Source organism: Podarcis raffonei, chromosome 12 (assembly GCF_027172205.1).
Source record: "Podarcis raffonei isolate rPodRaf1 chromosome 12, rPodRaf1.pri, whole genome shotgun sequence".
Taxonomy (NCBI): Eukaryota; Metazoa; Chordata; class Lepidosauria; order Squamata; family Lacertidae; genus Podarcis; species Podarcis raffonei.
In genome coordinates, this window is record NC_070613.1 from 48,708,175 (window position 1) to 48,731,410 (window position 23,236).

At 42.3% G+C, this 23,236-nt stretch overlaps 1 protein-coding gene across 15 annotated transcripts in view; it reads left to right on the top strand.

Moving 5' to 3' along the window:
• The window catches only part of TRAK1 (trafficking kinesin protein 1), a 140,992-nt gene that overhangs the window by 91,221 nt on the left and 26,535 nt on the right, over positions 1-23,236 (top strand). For 14 of the 15 annotated variants that reach the window (XM_053359598.1, XM_053359611.1, XM_053359609.1 and 11 more), the window contains 10 exons: positions 5,654-5,734; positions 7,485-7,597; positions 13,290-13,390; positions 14,414-14,522; positions 16,323-16,401; positions 16,868-16,998; positions 17,146-17,220; positions 19,078-19,215; positions 20,042-20,118; positions 21,708-21,944. In XM_053359598.1, the coding sequence (XP_053215573.1) occupies positions 5,680-5,734; positions 7,485-7,597; positions 13,290-13,390; positions 14,414-14,522; positions 16,323-16,401; positions 16,868-16,998; positions 17,146-17,220; positions 19,078-19,215; positions 20,042-20,118; positions 21,708-21,944 (1,115 nt within the window). In that variant the 5' untranslated portion in view covers positions 5,654-5,679. Of the gene's footprint in view, positions 1-5,653; positions 5,735-7,484; positions 7,598-11,268; positions 11,328-13,289; positions 13,391-14,413; positions 14,523-16,322; positions 16,402-16,867; positions 16,999-17,145; positions 17,221-19,077; positions 19,216-20,041; positions 20,119-21,707; positions 21,945-23,236 lie in introns of those variants that run through there. The other variant, XM_053359602.1, reaches the window with a different exon arrangement.

Below are 23,236 nucleotides of genomic sequence, written 5' to 3' on the forward strand. Positions count from 1 at the left end.
AGGTGGGGTAGAAGGCCAAATCTACATATAATCTGTTGGCAGAGACGGCTGCTGCTTTTATTTATATACATACTCAAAGTAAAAACGGTTTTGTTCAACATCTGACATCTCCCTCTCTCTCACTCCCACAAACCCCCAATCCAACTATTGCATGTACCCATTAAACACATGTTAACTGGCAACCACAGAACAAAACAATGGGAAAGCAAGAAAATGCACTATATGTTGACTAGCTACCTCAAAAAGGTTAGCCAGCTCACACTTGGTGTGTATTACATCATAAAGGAATTAAGCACATGGAAGTCTTTGCAGAAACCATCTGCCTATTTTACGGATGAAAACTCAACACTTGTGTTTGAGAACGGAGAAATGTAAAGAATATTCTTTTAAAAGTCTGGGGGATTTTTTTTACACACACAGCCTTCTCACTTTCTGAATGCCAGATGGTAGGAACGAACAACGGGCCTGCTGTTATTCTTAAATCCCACTTGTAAACTTACTGGGTTTTATTTATGACATTTTTATCTTGCCCATTTGCCCAAGGAGTTCAGGGCAATGATCATGGTTTGCACATGTTAATTTTGTAGAGCAACCCTGATGACATAGGTGGCTTAGGCTGCAAGGGTACCCTCCAACCTGTTAGTGCCAGAAACCGGGACACGAATCCTCCCAGCCCTATGCCTGTGTGGGTCATGTGACCCACATGAGATCACGGAGCAGAAGCACATATTTTGAGGCAATATGCACAAGATCACGGAGCCAGAAAATGCTCTTGTGATCTCGTACAAGGTCAAGATCTTGCACATTTTTGGACACCCTGCTGAAAACACAGCGCCCCAATCTGGGATGTCTCACTTAAAGCAGGACAGTTGCGGGGTATATGCAAGGGCGCTTTATAAACTGGTCACCTAGTAAGCCTCAAGGCCACATAACCACCCTCAGCCCATCACCCCCATTGCTATCTATGGTCGCTCTGCTCCCACCTGTCCATAGCCTAGCAAGCATGAATGGGAAGGACTTCCTTTATATTTCTCTTCCCTTACTTTTGCTTGCAGGGTGGCTATGCTGCAAAGCACAGCACTGGTGGGACCCCAGCAACCTGCCACCTTCATTTTGTTAAGGGAAGGGCCAGGAGATCTGGGGCCCAGTGCAAAAAAGTGGGCTGTCCTCTGAACAGCCCCATAACAATGTTCCTGCTTAAAGGCACCATCACACACACGACTCATGCAATTCTTTTTACTGTTTTCAAGCCCTCCTCTTTCTGGCAGACTGAGATCACCAATAATGAAGCATGATATCTAATCTTGGGGCCTCCCTAAATGCAAACTATTGAAGCAGAAATTGCAGTAGCAGCGTTATTTTAAGATTAGGAAGCAAATGAAAACATCTACTGTGTTTTTAAAAAGTTGTTCTTTATTGTGACGAGCCTTTACAAGCTGTGTAATTTGTGTTAAGCATGAAGGTTTTTGTTTTGTTTTTTAAAGAACTTCTGATGATGATGCTGGATATTGAGGGAGAAGGAATAGCACCTATCCTATTGACTCTTAGGACAGTTTTTCTAATATTTTTTGCAGAAATTAGGGTGGCTGTTATTCCATTAGGAATTTAATAAAGGTAAAGGGACCCCTGACCATTAGGTCCAGTTGTGGCCGACTCTGGGGTTGTGGTGCTCATCTCGCTTTATTGGCCGAGGGAGCCGGCGTGCAGCTTCCGGGACATGTGGCCAGCATGACTAAGCCGCTTCTGGCGAACCAGAGCAGCGCACGGAAATGCCGTTTACCTTCCCGCCGGAGCGGTACCTATTTATCTACTTGCACTTTGATGTGCTTTTGAACTGCTAGGTTGGCAGGAGCAGGGACTGAGCAACGGAAGCTCACCCCGTCACGGGGATTCGAACCGCCGACCTTCTGATCAGCAAGACCTAGGCTCTGTGGTTTAGACCACAGTGCCACCCGTGTCCCTCTAGGAATTTAATATTGTACCGTTAATTTCCCGTTACTGTATTAGCTTATACTTAAAGCACTTGATTGTAAAGTTTTCCTTAACTGACAGCGGTGGTAGTTGCTGAAGTTTGGTGTATTCTAAAGGCTTGATGTTTACTGCAGAGCTAGCAAGACTGGAACAACTCCGTGTATCTGAAGAGTATTTGTTGGCACATAAGAGACAGCAAGCCAAAACAGATTTCCCTGGGACAGATTTCTGGCATTTTATGGTTGCCAAACACCTTTCAGGGATGTGTGGAATTGTAAATTGTATTGGTCAGTAGCTGATTAAATTGTTTTCTGATCACCAAGACTGCTGTAAAGCAAGCAGTTATTTGCACTGAAATTATCTTTTACGGAGTTTCAGTTAATGTTGGGGTGAGACAGCAAAGATCAATGATGTTGTTTTTATACTCTTTAATGCATTAAATACAAATTAAATTCAAATTAGTTGAGCCTCATAAAGGGGGGGGATGGTGATTAGCGCTGGGCAATGTTGGGTTTTCAACATCATGATGTATCCTCAGCCAAACATCGCCATTTGGTGATATACCGTGATGTTGAAAAAAGCTGCATTGGACCCAGCTGGCGAGATGCCAGGTGAAACTGCCACAGCTCTCATGTGAGCTTGAGGTGCTTTCACCCCAGCGCCTTGCGGGCTGTGGTCAGTACAGTTGGCCCCAGCCTGCTGCTCAGCTGCGGGGCAGAAAAGGCTCCTGCCTCCAGCTGAGCGAGACCTGAGCCCCCTTGGTCACTCTCCAGCCACTCTCATCCTTTCCAAATGGTAATTTATTATCAAGTGCTATTCCACTAAGGATTGTTATTCGTGTGGACTGTGGCTTAAGAGAACATTTTCACAACCAATCTAGTAGTTTGTTACTCCCACTCTGGTCCCTGACCACTTGAAATGTCTTCAGGCAGAAGCTGCCAACCTGTACCCAGCCAGATGTGGTTGGCCTATAACCATGCTGGCTAGAGGTTCTGGGAGTTAGAAGGCTGCCCACATCTTCCCACAGGTTAGCCACCCATATCTTAAGTGGTGATTCACTGACAGAGGAAATTCAGTGCCAGTGGCGTGCTCACATTATAGCTGCTGACAAATGGGGTCCCAAGGCGTTTTGTTGTTTTCCCAAGCTAAAAATGGCAAAAGTGCATGTCCGTAGAGGAAAGCACTGCCTGTATTGATTTTAATTTTTGTTGACACATTTGTAGCCTTTGATCTTCTTTTTTTAGACAAATACAGAGAACAGCATGACCACCTGGGTCTCACTGCCAGCTGTATAGAGTAAGAGAATCGTGCACACAAGTCATTCTTAGCAGATATTTGGGAAGCCCTGGACACAGCCCAGAAGCAGTTTCTGTCCTTTCATGTCAGGATGGCTTTTATTTTAAAATACTTTAAACTCTCCACAATGCTTGGATATTAGAAATCCAATCACCGCCACTGAATTAGGGGCTGTTTCATTCAAATATGGTCAGAATTCCTACATGGACATACAGTTCAGTGTTTCAAAAAAGGGGTTTTTAAACCCCATGCCAGTTGTCAGACATGGCCATTGCTCACATTGGTTGCATGGAATTTCCTAACATACTGAAAATTCTAATGCAGTTGAAGTAAACTGGAGAACAAGTGGAAAGCTGGACATGTTATGGTACTTGGTTAAGCCTATCTGCACAAAGTATTCTGAGAAAGTGAATACCAAGAATGTAAATGCTTCTTTTTTTAAAAAAAAGTTTCTGACACTGCTTTCCTGGTTTCAGTGTTCTTCTTCCCCCTCACCGTTCTTTCCCCCAAATATTTTCAATTACGCCTAAAAATAATAATATTTGGATTACCAGCAGCAATTTCTACTTAAATTATTATTATTTATTTATTAAATTTCTGTGCCACCCTTCACCCTAAGATCTCAGGGCGGTTCACTGAATAACAAGGACACAGTCCAGCCGTGGCAGCTAGACTTTTGTTTATTAGAAATGCCAATGCTTTAATCATTGATAGGCACAACTCAAACAATGACTATACAAGTGACACTCCCTTGGGCAACGCAAGGCCATTTGCCTGGGATAAAATGGATAAGCCTTGGTATGTGCTGCTGTTCCTTTTCATGTTTGCATAATGAGTTCTGAAGAAACGGCACCAGGACGTTCATGTATAAAATGAAATGTCAATAAATAGTGAAGGTCATGCAGCATGGCAACAACCAGAGAAGTGAGGAAAGGTGCGTTCTGTGGCTCATCTACTGTATACTGACCGAGACTCCTTCTCTATTGATTTTCATGATCTCTATGCACTCGGCGACAATCTCTGTTGGTGGTAATGAAAGCTAAACAAGCTCTTACCTTTGACTCCCATTGATAAGTCAGGGCCAGTACTTTGGAGAGCCATTGCAGAGCTGTTCCCAAAGTTTCTGAAAGGCACCAGTAAATCAGCACACTTCAAATCTTGCTTTATTGATGATGCAAAAACGAGGAAGAGAACTTTCACACAGAATAATCACAGGACTGTGTTTTGGACCACATACAGTTACAGGCCACACCAATCTCCACCGAGCAGTGTACGAGAATCCAGGGGTCTTGGCACTTAACCAGGATTTGTATTTCCTTTAGTGAATTAGGCACAACAGAGGCTATCGTGTCTTTATGATATATGGTTTATTTACACAAATATACAATCTGAAGCTTTTCAGTGAAGGATCTCGCAGTAGCAGCACCTCAAAATTCACCAGCTTACTCCATAGTAGCAGCAGCATACTTTCTCTGCCCCTTCTCTTGCTCTGCAGGGCACATCCCAGCTCAACTGTTCCTCTCTGCTTCCTGGATACAGTACATCGCTTCCAACCCATTTCCCTTTTATCTACAGTGGAAGGGAGGACTCCATTCATTTGCATTCTAACACTTATTTCCTTTGACACTTCGAACTCCTAATGGTTAATCCTGTCCCCAGGCAGCCACCTCACAGTGAAGTTTGCCTGATTTCATCAACACTTGTTGATTTGGCTGGGATTACAATGTCCAATACACAGCCCCAGAAGCTTTTACATCTTCTAAGAACAGAGGCTTAGCAGTGGGTCCATCATTCCCCTTACTAGCTTAAATACACACTTAGGTCTGGCTGTTTCCCCAAGCAAATTAGCTTTGACGCCCCCAAACCTTAATTAAATTCTGGCACCTATAAATCTATAGCATTATATACTTAAACTCGTGGCTTAGATCCTAAGGTGTTAATTTAAGGACGCTTTCCCCCTCAAAAAAAATAGTCTGGCCCCCCACAAGGTCTGAGGGACAGTGGACCGGCCCCCTGCTGAAAAAGTTTGCTGACCCCTGCTGTAGGCTTTAGAAAACATATAAAATTCTGTAAGGAGTCACATGTTGACCTCATTTATATTGCAAGCACTACGTTCAGCTGTATAGAAGGGAGTTGTTATCTTAATTTCAGAGTGCTTTTAATATTTTTGGAAGCAAATGACAGCAATTCTATGCACGCTTGCGACCGGTCCTCACTGAACACACTTAGTGAGCATGTGTAGAATCAGGCTGCAGGTACTTATGCTATGTGATACAGTGATTATTTGATGAAACATTAACCCCCCCGTCTTTTATGTTTATATCAAGCACCGCTTTTTAATACAGTGGACAAAAACTGATTTTTCCCCCTTTCTTTTTTCTTCCAGTTTTATGTGCTGAAAGAGTGGGCCAGATGACTAAAACATACAATGACATTGATGCTGTTACACGTCTTCTTGAAGAGGCAAGTATGCCATCTCATCATTGAATAATAATAATAGCAATATGTGCCTTGGGGAATGTTTGTCATCTTCAGAAACTATTACTTTCAGCCTTGTTAATTGAGCCTTTTTCACCCATTGCATTTACATATATAGGGGACAGCAGAACTCTGCTGCTCATCGCACCCTTGCTGGCCATGATTGCTCCCCTGGTGTCATGCACTGGGTGCTGCTAGAGTAAATTGGGTAGGGGAGTATATTAACACCAAGTAAAGCAACTAGGTGGAATGTTCGCAACAGCAAACGTGGCATTTATTTCACTGAGACGTAGTGGAAATTGGTAATACCCTGCTACCATCAGTATTGAAACCATGGGAGATTTCTGTGTATATCAATCTGGGGGGGGGGGGGGGTTTGAAATAGAGGACTATAAAGCCGATTGAGTGGCATTTTGAAAATTACTATTTACATCGTCGTCTGTGCCAGGATGACAGCCCACCTTTACAATATGCAAAGGTTCCATCCAGTAATTTCTCCCCCATCTTTAAGTCCAAGGTGAAGGAACAGTGGCAAGAACAAGCGCTGTAGGAAGGGCAGGCCAGTAACAGTGCTGCTTATCTTACATAGCAAAACACAACAACAGTTATATGGCTTCTTACATGGTAATTGCTGCAGAGCCTCCACCCCCAGATGCTGACATGCCTTCCATTTTACCACAGTTCTTCCAGGCGGTTCAGTCTCCTTGGCATGACCATTTTCTTCTTGCTTGCATTTAGCCACTGTATTGTATTCCACTCCCACAGGATTTAATTGGATAGGTGTTGTTCATTATCTCTTAGCCTCAATTCTACACCTATGGTGCTGGGAAGATTACCAGCCTATTTCACAGGGCACTTGTAAGTATTACTGCGTCTCCAGCTTTTTTGGGCCTACAATTCCCATCATCCCTGACCACTGGTCCTGTTAGCTAGGGATGATGGGAAATGTAGTCCAAAAACAGCTGGAGACCCAAGTTTGGGAAACCCTGAGTCAGGCACCCCCAAACTCGGCCCTCCAGCTGTTTTCAGACTACAACTCCCATCATCCCTAGCTAACAGGATCAGTGGTCAGGGATGATGGGAATTGTAGTCCCAAAACATCTGGAGGGCCAAGTTTGGGGGTGCCTGCCCTGAGTAGATGATACACTCTGACCACTTAGAAAGAATGCTGCTTGTATACTAACATTCATATTAGGGCAATGCCTGAATATGCTACAAAATTCCGTGCAAATTTTTGAATTCTCTAGAACTCTTCATCAGGCTTGTTGACATAATTAGAATTTTTCTTGCAGGCCAGCATGGCTGCCTTTATTTTTGTATATAAATACTAAGCGTTGTTAAAAGGCATCAAGTAGCAATATCCTCAAGTTCCCTGCGCAGCGCTTTGCAAAATGTACGCCACTTATACTTGTACCCTCGCTGACAGTTTTCAAATAAAGGAGTAAGATCTGGATTTCGTTAACTTTCTCACACTTGAACTTTGGGCTGTACTTTCCTATGTATAGTTGAAATACTGTACACAGCAGGTTTCCCAGATGATGTGGGTGTTTCCTCTGCAGTACAAAGAAAAGGAAATAAGCACAAATTATGGGTTTCTTTGTTTTGAAAAGCAGACTTTCTCGTCTTACCTAGAACACTGATTGAATGTACATGTGCTTTCAGAAAGTAGTCATTTTCTAAATGAGCCAATAATTGAGACCCTTTGTGGTTTTTTTGTCCCTTTTATTTTTTACAGAAAGAGCGGGATTTAGAATTAGCTGCTCGGATTGGCCAGTCCTTGTTAAAGAAGAATAAGACTCTGACTGAGAGAAATGAACTCCTTGAAGAACAAGTAGAGCACATCAGGGAAGAGGTGAGGGCATCCACATGTGCCTAATACTGACATGTTTCTAGTTCAGTAAACTTCATCCCACCGCTGCCCCAAGCCCAACCTGTTTGGTTTTATTTGCCCTTGTATCTTGCCATTTCTTCTTTGTCAGTTCCGTATGTTTTATTATGCTTTTATTGGAAGCCCAGTCAGATGGGTAGAGTACAAAAAATAAAATTATTATTATTATCATTATTATCATTATTATCATTATTATTATCATTATTGCACTATGTGGGGTTCAAACTTAGGCAGCATATTAAAGCAGAGCCCTGAGCTTCTTGGCCTTCTAGATCCTTCTTTCACCCCACACTTCTGCTGCTTCTCTCACTTTTCCAGGACTCCATCACTCCCCTTGTTCCTCTCTTTCCTTTCCCCACCCCTTCGCCTCTCAAGGTACCCTGACACCTTACGGATGTTGACTGTTGCTTGATCACCTGCTCCCCCATTCCTAGCTGTGTTCTTTGGAGTCTTTGCTACTGTAACCCCAATTTCCTGTAGTATCAGGCCTTTTCCTCCTTCATTATCCACATGTTCTACCGAACTGGAAAAGAAAGTATACTAAAGTATAACTGGAAAGCAAAATCCTCTTCATGTGCTGTTCTCGGACAAGATTTGTTGTGATGATTCTAACCTTGGCCTATTCTTCACCTGAGCCAGTGTGGTGTAGTGGTTAAGAGTGGTAGACTTGTAATCTGGGGAACCGGGTTCGCGTCTCCGCTCCTCCACATGCAGCTGCTGGGTGACCTTGGGCCAGTCACACTTCTGTGAAGTCTCTCAGCCCCACTCACCTCACAGAGTGTTTGTTGTGGGGAAGGAAGGGAAAGGAGAATGTAAGCCGCTTTGAGACTCCTTCGGGTAGTGATAAAGCGGGATATCAAATCCAAACTCCTCCTCCTCCTCCTCTTCCTCCTCCTCCTCTTCTTCTTCTTCTTCTTCTTCTTCTTCTTCTTCTTCTTTTGCATCTTCTTTTGCAGTTTCCATCAGTGTAATCTAGAGAGGTCTCTGTTGGCTACTTGTTTTGTTGAACTAAGTCTTGCCTAACATGCATTTGTACTTTCCATCATCTCTTTAAAACATTGTTTGGACTGTCTTTGCAATTATATATTGCTGCTAATTTACAGGTGTCCCTAGGGGTTTTTCTTAAAAGAAAAAAAAACTCTTAACACTTTGCATTTCTTTATAGATCAAATATTTCATCACACGGCCTAATTAGGAATGGGTTTTTAATATTCACACAAATTTTCTTTGTTCCTGATTGACACAACCTACTGTTCTGGCTTTGTGTACCTCAGTAGCATCATATATTCCTGTGCTATCAGCGGGATTGCTTGCCCAAAAGATGTTGCAATAGTTTAGAATGAAGTATCGTTTACATCCATTCACCTTGGGATTGACGCTTGCATTGAATTGTGGACCACATTCGAAAGCCTTATAAAGAGACTTTGTTGCTGCAAGGAAATATGTGCTAAGAAAATGGAATACCAGAGACTACTGCCACTCTTTTAGGAATTATAAAAGTCTCCTTTGCTATTTTACAGAATTTTGTTTTAGAATATGAAGAGTGGTGTTAGGATTGTGTGTCTCAGAACATGTGAGCGAGACATAATGAATGAATCTGCACATGTGATTGCACAAAAAGAATCTGAGAGAAAGAGGGAGAATTTTAATAGGTGAATCCATAAATGTAATGGTGAAGTCATTTGATCATTTTATGTACCTTACATTGGTGCTTCAGTTAACAGGACATACAGTACATTGCTTCTCAGCAACTTATTTAGTTCAGTAATTGAAAATGGTCATTTCTAGTTGCCTAGGGATTTAAAAAACAAACTGATGGGGATGATATTGGAGCTCCAGGTATCTAAATATGAGCCAGACTCTCAATATCTCAAATATCTCAGCTGATTTTCCCCCTGAGTGCCCAAGCTTGTGGTCCAGCACTCTGGCATGAGTCAGCTGGCTTGTGCCAGAGCACAGGACCAAAAAGCAGAAAGTTCTGGGATCCAAGCAGAAGCCCAGATGGCTTCTATGATTCCAGGATGTCCCACTTAAATCGGGGGGGGGGGGGAGGGTTGAGCGGTACAGTGTGGTTCTCCTTTTGGCAGTATGAGAGGAAGATTGGGAGGGAAAACACACAAGCCCAACACTTGACTCTGGCTCTTTCAGGCTTGTACCCAAGGCATATACATAGGCCTTCTTAGTGGCAGCACCTTGACTGTGGAACATTTTTTCCTTTGGCAAACTCCTTCTGGAGGGCTTTTAGATGGGCAGTCAAAAATTTGTATTTCACCAGGCTTGTAACGGGTTATGCTGTACCCTAACTTTTGCTAGCTGGTTTTTACTTTTGTTTTTTACAGTGGTTTTACTATTACCTCCCTCCCTCTCTGCCCGCCTCTCTCCTGTATGAAGATTGTGTTTTATTATGCTGCCTTGGGCTGATATAGGCTGAATGGCAGTATATATACGTGTGTGTGTGTGTATAAAATGTTTTTAGAAATCAATCATGCTTTAGTGTAGTATGTCAACTGGGCTTATAAGTAAAGGTTGCCTTCCCATGATCAGCTTGCTGAATTTTCTAATTTGACGGAATTTTCTAATTCAAGGCTGGAAATGTCCTTGGCTAGGCATCTGATATAATACTTTTTTTTTTTATAAATTTTTTATTAGGGTTTTTACAATATTACAAAATAGAAAAAGAAAAAAGAAAAAATACAAATAAAAACAGTTAAAAACAGTCAATCTTTTCATCACTTATTTTTCATTTACTTGTTTCCTGGACCTCCTCATACCTCCCTTTTTTTGTATTCCAGTTCTATTTATTAGCTCAGCAGTTTCTCTCCCTCTTTATTTTACCCTGATCTTTAATCTTAAATTATTATAACATTAAATTTTACTTATAATAAACCATTTTTTCCTATTCTTTTGTACCATTACAGCTAGAAACCACTTAATTTCAGTCCAACATCATTCTAACATTCATTAATTTTGCAATATCTCTGTAAATAGTCTTTAAATTTCTTCCAATCTTCTTCCACCGACTCTTCTCCCTGGTCTCGGATTCTGCCAGTCATTTCCGCCAATTCCATGTAGTCCATCACCTTCATCTGCCATTCTTCCAGAGTGGTTATGTCTTGTGTCTTCCAATACTTTGCAATAAGTATTATTGCTGCTGTTGTAGCGTACATAAAGAAAGTTCTATCCTTCTTTAATACCGATTGGCCGACTATGCCCAGGAGAAAGGCCTCTGGTTTCTTCAAGAAGGTATATTTAAATACCTTTTTCAATTCATTATATATCGTCTCCCAGAAAGCCTTAATCCTCGGGCACGTCCACCAAAGGTGAAAGAATGTGCCTTCAGTTTCTTTACATTTCCAACATTTGTTATCGGGCAAGTGATAGATTTTTGCAAGCTTGACTGGGGTCATGGGGCAGGTGTTTTGCCAGAAGTACAGTTACCTGACTTTCCCCTCTGCTTACTTTTGCTTAGTTTTTAAAAACCTAACTTTCCTTTTCATCCTGTGGCATCATGCTTTTCTGTGTTCCCTTACAACCTGCTTAAATCTGATTTTCCTTCTGTCTCAAGGACAGAGCCTTTCCCCTTTCCCAACTTCAAATAATTGCTACTAACTTCTACCCTATGCAACTCTTTCCAGTAGTACTAAATTATGAAAACAGAGACTCAGACGCATTGTAAGGCACTAAAGAAAACGAGGTGAGTGCACTGGAGTCAACATTTCACTGCTTCAGACATAGCCTCTGAGTTGTGGATTGCAATGGATTATTTTTGTCTGTAAATTGCCTTTGTGAGAAGCAACGCTCATTCTAATAGCAAAAGCAAATGTATCATCTTAGCAAATACTGCTGGTCTTTGCTATGTTCCAGTATCTAGCTGAGGGGTATCATTAGTCTTTGGAACCAGATCCTGTCTCCTTTGGAAATATGATCTAGGAGCTTCTATTAAATAAATTCTCATTCTGGTTTAGTATAGAGGAGACCATATGATTTTGATGTCTGTTGTCTCGCTTTAATGGCTGAAAGTTTCATCTATTCTCGGCAATACCCTTTTGTGAAAACATAACAAAACAAAACAAAAAAGCATTCTGCCCATCCTTGAGTATTATCAGTTCACGCACCAGCAGGTGGCGTTGTGGGTTAAACCTCAGAGCCTAGGGCTTGCCGATCAGAAGGTCAGCGGTTCGTTGCTTGGTGCCTGCTCCTGCCAACCTAGCAGTTCAAAAGCACATCAGAGTGCAAGTAGATAAATAGGTACTACTCTGGCGGGAAGGTAAACGGAATTTCCGTGCGCTGCTCTGGTTCGCCAGAAGTGGCTTAGTCATGCTGGCCACATGACCTGGAAGCTGTACGCCGGCTCCCTTGGCCAATAAAGCGAGATGAGCACCGCAACTCCAGAGTCATCTGCGACTGGACCTAATGGTCAGGGGTCCCTTTACCCTTTACCTTTAACCATGAAATAAATTTAGTTCACAGTTTTCATATAAATTTAGTTCACAGCTTTCATATCTGCACGTAACGACTTAGGATCTGTCTTCTTCCTGAGTTTTCATTGTGTTATTAAATTGGAACAACTGCATTTTGTTGATGACATGCCAAGTTATTTAACAGGCAAGAGTATGTGGAGATATAATCTTTAGGATTATCCTTTTTCTTGGATGTTCAGATTTAATTTGGGATGCAAAGGAGTCTTCTACCTGAGTGCATTTTAAGTGATAAATTTATTTTTGGTTTGAAATTTTAAATGCATTTCAGGTTTTGGGTTAGCTCAGGAAAATAAATTAAGCTAAGAAGTTCATCCATATCAAATTTTGACTTGTTCATTGAGTCAACAATTGTGTGTGCTTGTTGAGTGACTATCATGGTCATTTTACTCCTTCTCTTGTCCTTCTGCTGTGAGCTAAGCCACAGTTTGGCTTATTCTGTCATCTGAACCCGGGCTTGTGGTTTGTCTTGCTTTAGAACAAACCTTGGTTACAGCTTATGGTTTCTCTGGAGCAAGAAAAACCACAAGCCCAGGTTCAGATGACGCATTAAGCCAAACCATGACTTAGATCTCAGCAGCAACAGGATTGAGGGAGGAATAAAGTAGCCTGTGCATCCACACTAAACCATGGCTTGGCTTAGTGTTGCATGTGAACCAGGTCACAGAAAATGGAACTCCTGCTTCCAAAACAAAAAGAGGAAATTGAGAAGAACAATGGAGACACAGAGAGAAACAAACAAGGCTGTTATAGTTCATTTCCCTTCCAAAAATGGGGAAGGATTCCAACTTAAGTCTTAGATTGTGTCTATCTAGGAATGGTGTTTTGTTACATCTTGCTTGAAGTGGTTGAAGTCCTCTTGTTTGATTCACTACCAGGTTTCTGAGTTCTCTATTGGTGTCCTACTATTTAATTAACAACACTTATAATAAAATAGTGATGAATTTGCAACTTTTGAAATGAAAAAGATACAGAGAAGTAACCCTCCTTTAATCGTAGCAGGCACTGGAATTCTTGATCTGTGTTTTTCTTCCAACAGAGGGAATCTTCCTATGTCCTGTTTGAAGTAGATCCCTTGGCTAGCAGAACCACACAGAGCCCGACACTCAATTTTGCTATCGAAGATAAACTTGAAAACAAATGTATGACAGATTTCCCTCCCCCCTTCATTTGTTCAGGTTTCTCAGTTACGTCATGAGCTGTCCATGAAAGATGAGCTGCTTCAGTTTTACACCAGTGCTGCTGAAGAGAGCGAGCCGGAATCCATCTGTTCAACTCCGTAAGTTTGGGCCAGGAAACATGGGTCATGCTATACTGTCTATTTTGCATCCTTCTGCCCCATCTGGCACAGCCACATGATTTTTGTATTCAGCATCTGGCATCACCACATGGTTTTTTGCATCCAGGCTGCAGGTGACCCTCAGCTCCCAATGAAAGGACCAAACGGTCAAAATCGTGTCTGTATTATCTCTTGAGTACTCTTGATCATGAGTAGGTGTTACCAACAGTACTCAGCTGTGGTTTTACTAGTCTCCTTTTGGGTTCATTCTGTAGCGTGCTGCTCCATTTGGACCTTTCTGGTAAATAGTGCAAAAATACAGCATACGTACAGTTTGGTTACCAGTGTTAGATGTTTCGGGCTTCCATTGACTGACAGTAGACCCAACTGATTTATGCAGCAATATGGAAGTCCAGTGTTGAGCTACAAGATCCAGTTCAGAACCTGATATTCATAGCAGGCTCACACCAGTTAAGAAATGGGATAACCAGTCTACCTCCAACAGGGACTAAGTTTTGAACCAAATCCTGTCCTTTGGAAGAATTTTGTTCAGCAACACAACAGCATGTTAACAAAGACTGCTCAGCAGTTCAAATCAGTTCTTGAGCAACGAAAAGCCAAAGTCTCGTTTCATAGGCGGTTAACAGTACATTACAACCCCTGCTGGCCACTTTCCTTTTTTTGTGTGTGCCTCCCCTGCTGCAGCTTTTTATTATTTAATGTGTTGTAGCAGTCATGGAATCATAAGATTACTTTTTTGCAAACCATGTCCTTCAGAGAGCTGAAGTCGTCCCGTCTCCCCCCACACACATACAGTTTGTAGCTAAAGGTTCTCTGTTAGAGAAATGGGCGGAATAAACACAATGGCTTCATTTCTTTCTTTCTTTTTAACTCTCTGACAACCTATGAAAATGCTAGATCTCATTTGGCTCTGGTTGTTGGAACTTTTGCTGTGCAGCTCCGCTGCAAACACTGCAGGTAAAAGGGAGCAAAAATAAACGTGTCTAATGGGCCTCTTACCAGGTTGAAGAGGAATGAGTCGTCTTCATCTGTCCAGAACTATTTTCATTTAGATTCCCTTCAAAAGAAACTTAAGGACCTTGAAGAGGAGAACGTTGTGCTTAGATCAGAGGTAAAACATATCCCAGTATTTCACCTACCATAAGTTTGCTTCTTTTTCCACGGGAATCGGGACTGATTGATTAGTAAGCTTTTACTCCATAAATTCTGTGCAATCTATAGATTATTCTCTCCACCCCACCCTGCTTCCTTAATGAATGTGTGCAAATATTGCAGGACAGTATTGACCCTTGTCTAAGGCGTAGATTTAAAGCACGTTCCTTCAAAGAGTCATGGGAAGTGTAGTTTAAGGGTGTTGAGAATTATAGCTCAGTTGCCAGGATTCCTGGGCGTGGGGTGTGCTTTAGATGTATGGTGTTTATGAAGCCTGACACCAACAGCAAGTGAGGTGGTAAGATCGTTCCTTGACTGCAGGCTACAGATAGTGGTGATGGTTCCATGTTTGGAACTCCCCTTGCAATCATTGCAGTCCAAGCAGTGCTGGCTTTGGGTCAGCTCCATCAAGGCCCCTGACTCTTTTGCTCCACCATCCTGCTATTGGCACCAATGGACCCGAAAGGAGAGGGCAAAAGAAGCGAGTAGCTCATCTTCTGCGCTGCTTCCTCTCACTCTTGCTCCCTCACTGGACAAGTAACCATGAAGGGATGTGCTGGCTTATCCTCTGGTTTTGGTGCTCCTTTTCTTCCTGGCTGTGATCATCACTCAGGAGAGAACAAGTGACCCCAATGGCAATCGTGGCAAGAATGAGCAATAACTACCACTGACCATGAGCAATTGGGGGTCGGGGAGCGGAGACCAGTGAGGAGGAGAAGGAGCACAGAATAGATATATTGTCCTGACAGGGTTCTCCCTCCCCCCCCAAAAAAAACAACTTGCCACCCATACCGAATCTACAAATGGCTTTGCCACCCCATCTGTTTGTGTACACTAGCTTAAGGGTGATTCGCTCTGTGTCTGAAGGCCTACATTTCCATAAACCTAAAGACACAAAGCAGATGTATCCTGCACCAGTGGAAATTGAGACTATTTCAGTGTGTGTTATGGACCTAGCCTGCTCCCCTTTGGAATTCCCCTTAGTATATCAAGATTACTGTTCATTGCATGGCCAGGAAAGAGTTTTCCTGTTCATGCAAAGTTTTGAAAACAGTTTCCCCACTGTGAGAGCCGGAATGAGCACTTCGTAACATTATGGATTAGCATAGCGTTTAGAGGCTGGTTGTAATGCACAGCATCTGATATAAGCAGAGACACTCATTTGATAGTCATGCTGAAAAGTCAAGATGGCGATAGCTTCTTAACTAAGCATTGCTCCCAAGATTAGCACCGTAAATGTTAAGAAGCTATTTATCAGGCTGGAAGTTACAAGTACAAACCTCCCTTGAGCTTTATTTACCAAACTATGTTACATACTTGTGTTTCTATTTGTGTGTGTTGTGTTTGGGGTGTGCTTTTAATAGTGAACATTTAACTCTTCCCCTGAATATATTCTCCAGCCATTAAATTTGATGTTAATCTTTTAAGCTTTGCCCATGTATATATAAAAAATCAATGGTGACACCTAGTGGTTGTGACTTGTCATTGTTCCACATAGTCACAAGAGGGATGTGGGAGACTATGAATTGCTTGCTCAGCCTTTCTCAATCTCCAGGCGTTCTTGAACTACAATTCCCATCATCCCTGACCACTGGCCATGCTGGCTACATTTAGGGACCCAAGGTTGAGAAAGGCTGTGTTTGCTGATGTCCTGGAATTGTGGTCTGCTGTTGAAAGTTTCTCCCCTTTTTACAAGGCTAGATCCAGCAAGAAGTTAACACAATGCTAATTTTGGATTATTATTTTTTTAAAAATACAGGCTTGCCAGCTACAGACCGAAACCATTTCTTTTGAAGAGAAAGAACAGCAGCTTGTCAACGACTGTGTAAAGGAGCTCAGTACGTTTTCTTCTTTCCTTGCTTTTTGACAGAATAATCAGGATATTCTCATACAAGGGTTTTCTTTTGGAGTTTGTGCCATTTTTGTGTGCAATGCAAGGGAGTTGGTGTGTGTAGCTTTAAGTTATCAGCAGCCCCAGCACTTGGGTTGAGAACTAATGCACCTACAACACTTGGTTTCAGAATTGTTTTGTCCCTGTTCCCTTACACTGCTTGTATATTGAGAAAACCCACCCTGCAATTGCAGTAACACTTCAACAATATTTATGACATTGGCTTTTTCTATGTGGCTCTGCAGCAGTTGGAAAAACCTCCCTAATGCCAGATTGCATGTTCTCTTTCTCTGTCTCTCTGCTCAGCGATAGCTTATAGTAGTACCTTGTTTATATTGATTTAGCAAGCAATTGCGATGCCAAATATTTTTCCATGCCGGTTCATTCTTACAATTGTTTCTTAATTATTTAAGGAGATGCAAACATCCAGATTGCAAGTATCTCTGAAGAGTTGGCCAAGAAAACTGATGATGCGGCCAGACAGCAGGAGGAAATCACTCACCTTCTCTCTCAGATAGTGGATTTGCAGAAAAAGGCAAAAGCTGTAAGGTTCATTAAAGTAATAAGCAAAATAGCTAATGTAGTGCCAACTTTCTGACGAGCCTCTTCTGTTCCCACACTTGTTAAAATATTTTTAAAGGAAGAGAAAGCATGGGGTGGCTAATCTGTTGTGATGTTTGTCTTTTTTCAGTGTACGGTGGAAAATGAAGAACTCGTCCAACATCTGGGAGCTGCTAAAGATGCCCAAAGGCAACTCACAGCAGAAGTGAGTGTGCCTCTCTAATAGTCATGTGGTTATGGAGCAGGGAGATGCTTTCAGTTCAGTTGATATCAGTAGCCTTGAAATGCTGTAGCCTCATTGCATTTGGTCTCATGGCAGAAGAATACCGTATTTTTCATTCTATAAGACGCACCAGACCACAAGACACACCTAGTTTTTGGAGGAGGAAAACAAGAAAAAAAATATTCTGAATCTCAGAAGCCAGAACAGCAGGAGGGATTGCTGTGCAGTGAAAGCAGCAATCCCTCTTGCTGTTCTGGCTTCTGGGATAGCTGCGCAGCCTGCATTCGCTCCCTAAGACGCACACACATTTCCCCTTACTTTTTAGGAGGGAAAAAGTGAATCTTATAGAGCAAAAAATACGGCAATTTGAATAAGAGATGAGCATATTTGTGATAGCTTTTGAATTCAGTTTCCTTGGGTCTACACAGTGTCATTTCAGACCTATAGGAATGAAATTGCTTAAAACCTTAAATACAGTATTCATCTGAAATCAAAAAACCTCTTCTTTGATATATGCAGGGAGGTTTTTTTTGTCCTTGGAAAGCTTAATGGCATTTTGGATAAGAAACTGAACATAGAAGTGGACTTGGCAATGGACAATTTCCTTGGTGCAAGCCTTTACCTTTTAAGATTAGGCCTACCCTCTGACGGCTGAGCCTTCTGTGCTGTGAATTAAGTAAGGATCACAGATCATAATCTCCAGGATAAATGGATTTGCAAAACAAAAGAAACACTAAGGCTGTGATCCTATATAAAAGGTAAAGGGACCCCTGACCGTTAGGTCCAGTCATGACCGACTCTGGGGTTGTGGCGCTCATCTCGCTTTATTGGCCAAGGGAGCCGGCGTACAGCTTCCGGGTCATGTGGCCAGAATGACTAAGCTGCTTCTGGTGAACCAGAGCAGTGCACGGAAATGCCGTTTACCTTCCCACCAGAGCGGTACCTATTTAGCTACTTGCACTTTGATGTGCTTTTGAACTGCTAGGTTGGCAGGAGCAGGGACCGAGCAGCGGGAGCTCACCCCGTCATGGGGATTCGAACCGCCGACCTTCTCATTGCAAGTCCTAGGCTCTGTGGTTTAACCCACAGCGCCACCCGCGTCCCTTGTGATCCTATATACATGGGAGTAAATTGCAGTGAACACAATGGGATTTACTTCCCAAAAATATGTATGTTATTCTTCTCTGTAAGAATTCTAAGTAAAAGAGGATAGCTTGCAGCCCATTTCTTTGCAGAGGTGAGCATGCTTAAGCCCAGAGATGTCAGTGGTCTTTCAGTACACTTAACCTTGCGCAGCATCAAGCTGCATATTCTTCTAACTGTTCAATCCTTGGACTTCGCTCTTTGAAAATGTGGCCCTAGGAAAGTTCCAAACCAAGTGTGTGTACGTAAGGACAGAATCTGATTTCTTGCGTTTTCTCTTTTTTAATTTAAAAGTAAGGCGCTAGTCTTTCATTGCCACGCAGACAGCTTTAAAATTTGTCTGCAAGACCGAAAGAAACCTGTACCGTCTCCATGATCAAGTGATGGCTCTTCTGGGCTTTGCGGAGCTTTTTATCTAATAAGTTTTGCAAGACGACGATGATTCCATGCAATTTGCATCAGTTATTCAGCTTGTAGAGCCCAACAGAATCCCAGTCTCTTCAATGGCAAATTGCTGGGACCATCATGAAAACAGATACAGACAGAACTAAACGTACATGTGGAACATACAATTCATAGATGTTTAGCTTTTTATTATTTATTTAAAAGTGTCCCCCTCCTCATTTGCATAGTTTTCTGTAGCCTTTAGATAGCCCAAGGTTCCTGGAAATAATTTCCATTCTGTGTGCATTGCAGTTACGAGAGCTGGAAGACAAGTATGCAGAGTGCATGGAAATGCTTCACGAGGCGCAGGAAGAGCTGAAGAACCTTCGGAACAAGACGATGCCAAATGCCATATCACGCCGTTACCACTCCTTAGGCCTTTTCCCCATGGTAATCAACCTTATAAAATCATTTCTGAGAAACACATCTCATGCCACCAGTGCCGCAAGTTTGATTAGCATTAGGAAATAGATCCCAAAACTACCATATCTTTCGCTCCATAAAGCGCACCGGACCATAAGGTGCACCTAGTTTTTAGGGGGGGGGGAATCAAGAAAAATAATCTTATTTCCCCCCCAAGCCCCAAAGAGCCCCTGGGGCTGTCAGGGGAAGCCTGATCCCCCCCCCCCCCAGCCCCAAAGAGCAAAGAAGCCAAGACAGCGAGCGGGATGGAGCAGGATGGCTTTGTTTTTAGCCGCGGGGCTGGGGCAAGCCCGACCCCAGCCCCCAGAACAGGTCCGGGAGCAGCGGCAAGGTTGCGCGCAGCCTTGCCTCTGCTCCCGGAGCTTGCGCGGCTGGTGGGGGAAGCCCGGGTTCCCCCCACCCAGCCCCAGGGACCACATATTCGCTGCATAAGATGCACAGACATTTCCCCTTAGTTTTTAAGAGGAAAGAAGTGTGCCTTATGGTGCGAAAAATTAGGTAATTTCAGTAAATATTGAGAGGAGAATCTGGATCATTGCCTTGAATCTTCCCTTAAACAGAAGAAGGGTCTGAGGTTGTGGGTGCTGCTAAACACACATTGGAAATAATTTTAGTATTGGTGATATAGTGAAATGCAAGCAATGGCTGGAGCTATTAATAGGGGAAGACTAGCTAAACGGTTCCTTTCTGTTCCATAAAAGAAGCCCTAAGTATATCAGCATCCGTGCATACTACGAAAATAGACACACGTGTTAATGGCATGCTGTGACACCATTTAAAATTGTCTTAACAGGATTCCTTGGCAGCAGAAATTGAAGGGTCAATGCGAAAAGAACTGCATCTGGATGATCCTGACAGCCCCGACTTAACGTATGACTGATGCATTGTGATATTTTAATAAGAAAAGTAGAAATCAAACCTTTTTATGCAATCCCAAATTAAGAATGCCATCTCATTTCTTTCTAGCAAGGAAGGTAGACCTGAACTCATTACTTAGAAATGGTCCTCTCTCTGTTGGAGAGGAAAGCAATTGAGAAGAAAGCTTAGGGATATTTTAAAGGCCAATTTTTAAAGAATTTTGGGGAAGTTAAATAAAATGTTTTTCAGAAGCATTATAGTTGAAATTGGAAAAATAAACAAGCTGTTTGCAATAGTTAAATCACTATTTTCGTTATCCGTCTTCTTAACACAGATGAAAATTCAATCTGCAAGCTAAATAGCGAAGGGAAAATAATTAAAAACTTCCTATGTTTATTCTGCACAAGTAAGAAAGTGGAACTCAGAAATAGCAAAACAGGGCTGCTAAGTGTCAGAGTGCTTAAGCTTGTATATGTGGACACACTAGACAACTTTATAGTAGCATTATCTCAAGAGACATGATGTATAGCTGAAGCTATACAGGTGTAAGTCAGATCAGTATTTGGATGGGAAACTGCCGGGAATCCATTGTGTAGTTCCTTGAGGTCCCTGGAGCAAAGGCGGGATATGAAAAATGTGCTTATTCATACAACACTGAAGTAGCTCAGGACCACTGCATATGCTTTGGCTGGCTTGCAGAGGCAGCTGTATGGTGGTATCCATAGTGTTTGACCGCAGGACCAGATCACTGCAAATGGTCCCTAAAATATCTATGATAGCTTAGAAGAAATTTCCTGATCCATGTGGCAAAGCTGCAGTATGCAAGTAGCTCACCACGTGGTGCTGGTTATATGAAGTTCATCTAATCATGCTCACCATGTGCTGCCAGCCATTTAAAATGGTGATGTGGCAACTGGAACATCTGCTTTATCCTGAAGTCACAAGAAAATGCTTGATTTTCTCATTGCTGGCAATAGTTGACCAAGCTGCCTACTGCTGTATCGTTTTATGCACAGGCGCATTTTGTGGGCATTCTTTATCTTAAAAACAAAACAAGAAACCCCAAACCACTACTGCATGTTACTGTTGCCACAGGGAGAATGCAACGAGTATAGGAGATCCCACATTTTATTTCCATAGAGGATCTCCCTGGCTGTTCAAAACCTGCTTTTCTAACCAGAGCTATGCTGTAGGGTAAGAGAGATCCCAGGATCAATGCAGGATCTTTTGGTTCAGTTAATTGCTTTCTCTCAGGATAGTTGGTGGGGAGCATTTGAGCCCAATAATTATTCCCCGTTTCATCCTGGGGTACAGTCTTGGCCAAGTTTCAAGAGAACAGGGTCATTTAGTAAGTGATCTGGAAAATGGGAAGTATTGTTTGGGGAAACTTTAGTATCTTACAGCTCTTCCCCTTTCCGTAGAACGACTTCTAACCATTTGTCCGATTTTGTTCTCTCTTGAGCATAATCACAAAGCTAATCTCTGAGAACATGTTTTTCTATTACAAAAGCTGAGCTTAATATAATATGATGTCCCCGCAGGCAATTTCTCTGCTGTGGGTTTTATTTTGCTGGTTATTAACTGCTTGTGTCTTTTGTCAGCCATCACAAGAGAGTCTTTGATGCCGTGCGAAACATCAACCAAGTGGTAAAGCAGAGATCTCTAACTCCCTCTCCAATGAACATCCCTGGGTCTAACCAGTCTTCAGCAATGAACTCGGTCATTTCTAGCTGTGTCAGCACACCACGATCCAGCTTCTATGGAGGAGACATTTCCAATTTTGTGATAGACAACAAGACTAATAGCATCATCCTAGAAACTGACTCTACTGACTCTGGGTCAGTAATGTATACTTAGAGTTTAGATGTATCTCCAGAACAAGAACTTCCTAATTCTTTTCTTCTATTCAGTGACTTGTGCTATATGTTGGATGCTATACTATCCGTACATTATGAGGATACTCAATATTGCTAGCCTAACATTGTAAGAAGGATCAATATTGCTATATCTGAGTAAGATATTCAGAAGAATATCTTGTTGCGCTGCAGCCTCCTAACACAGGACAAGTGAACTATATTGGGTTGTCTTAAATTACTGGACACCTTAAAATTTGCAAACTAGTGTTCACTAATTTAACACCAGTGTGGTATGGTTCAGGCAAATCATGTTTGTGTTAATGACTATATTTCCTTAAACAATTACTGTTAACTGGTTCCTGTTATTGACACATCGTCCTGCTAGTAAGATAATTGTTTAAATCATTTTTGGAGTTTGTAATTCTTGACTTTTTTGTAACTGTGAGGCTTTCCTCCTCTAATTATCTGTCCATCATCCACTTTGAGCCCTGAGTACAACTTGATTTCAAATGTGTGCAATCCCCAAAATAATTTTCTGTGCTAGGAAATGTCTGACCTCCCTTTCTAATACATGCAGATCTATATTTATATCCATATTGTGTGTGTGTGTGTGTGTGTGTGTGTGTGTTTAGCTTAAAGGTAAAGGTAAAGGGACCCCTGACCATTAGGTCCAGTTGTGACCGACTCTGGGGTTGCAGCGCTCATCTCGCTTTATTGGCAGAGGGAGCCGGCATACAGCTTCCGGGTCATGTGGCCAGCATGACTAAGCCGCTTCTGGTGAACCAGAGCAGCGCACGGAAACGCCGTTTACCTTCCCGCTGGAGCGGTACCTATTTATTTACTTGCACTTTGACTTGCTTTCGAACTGCTAGGTTGGCAGGAGCAGGGACCGAGCAACGGGAGCTCACCCCGTCGCGGGGATTCGAACCGCCGACTTTCTGATCGGCAAGTCCTAGGCTCTGTGGTTTAACCCACAGCGCCACCCGCGTCCCGTGTTTAGCTTACATAGCTGCAAAATTGAAATTCTGATGACAATTTTAGAGAACAAAAAAATGCAAACAGACAATAAGAGATGCTAAAAAGAATTTGAGAAACACATTGCTAAATACAGCGCATAGCTCTATGAAGATGTCAACGTTCCTAGGCCTGCCATTTATATTTTCAAATCTAGACTACTATACAGAGAGCTCAGAGCAGTTTTGCTGGCATTTCAAATATTGACATTTGGGGTGTCTCCCCCCCTTCCTGTTGCTTGTACACGCAGTGTAAATTTA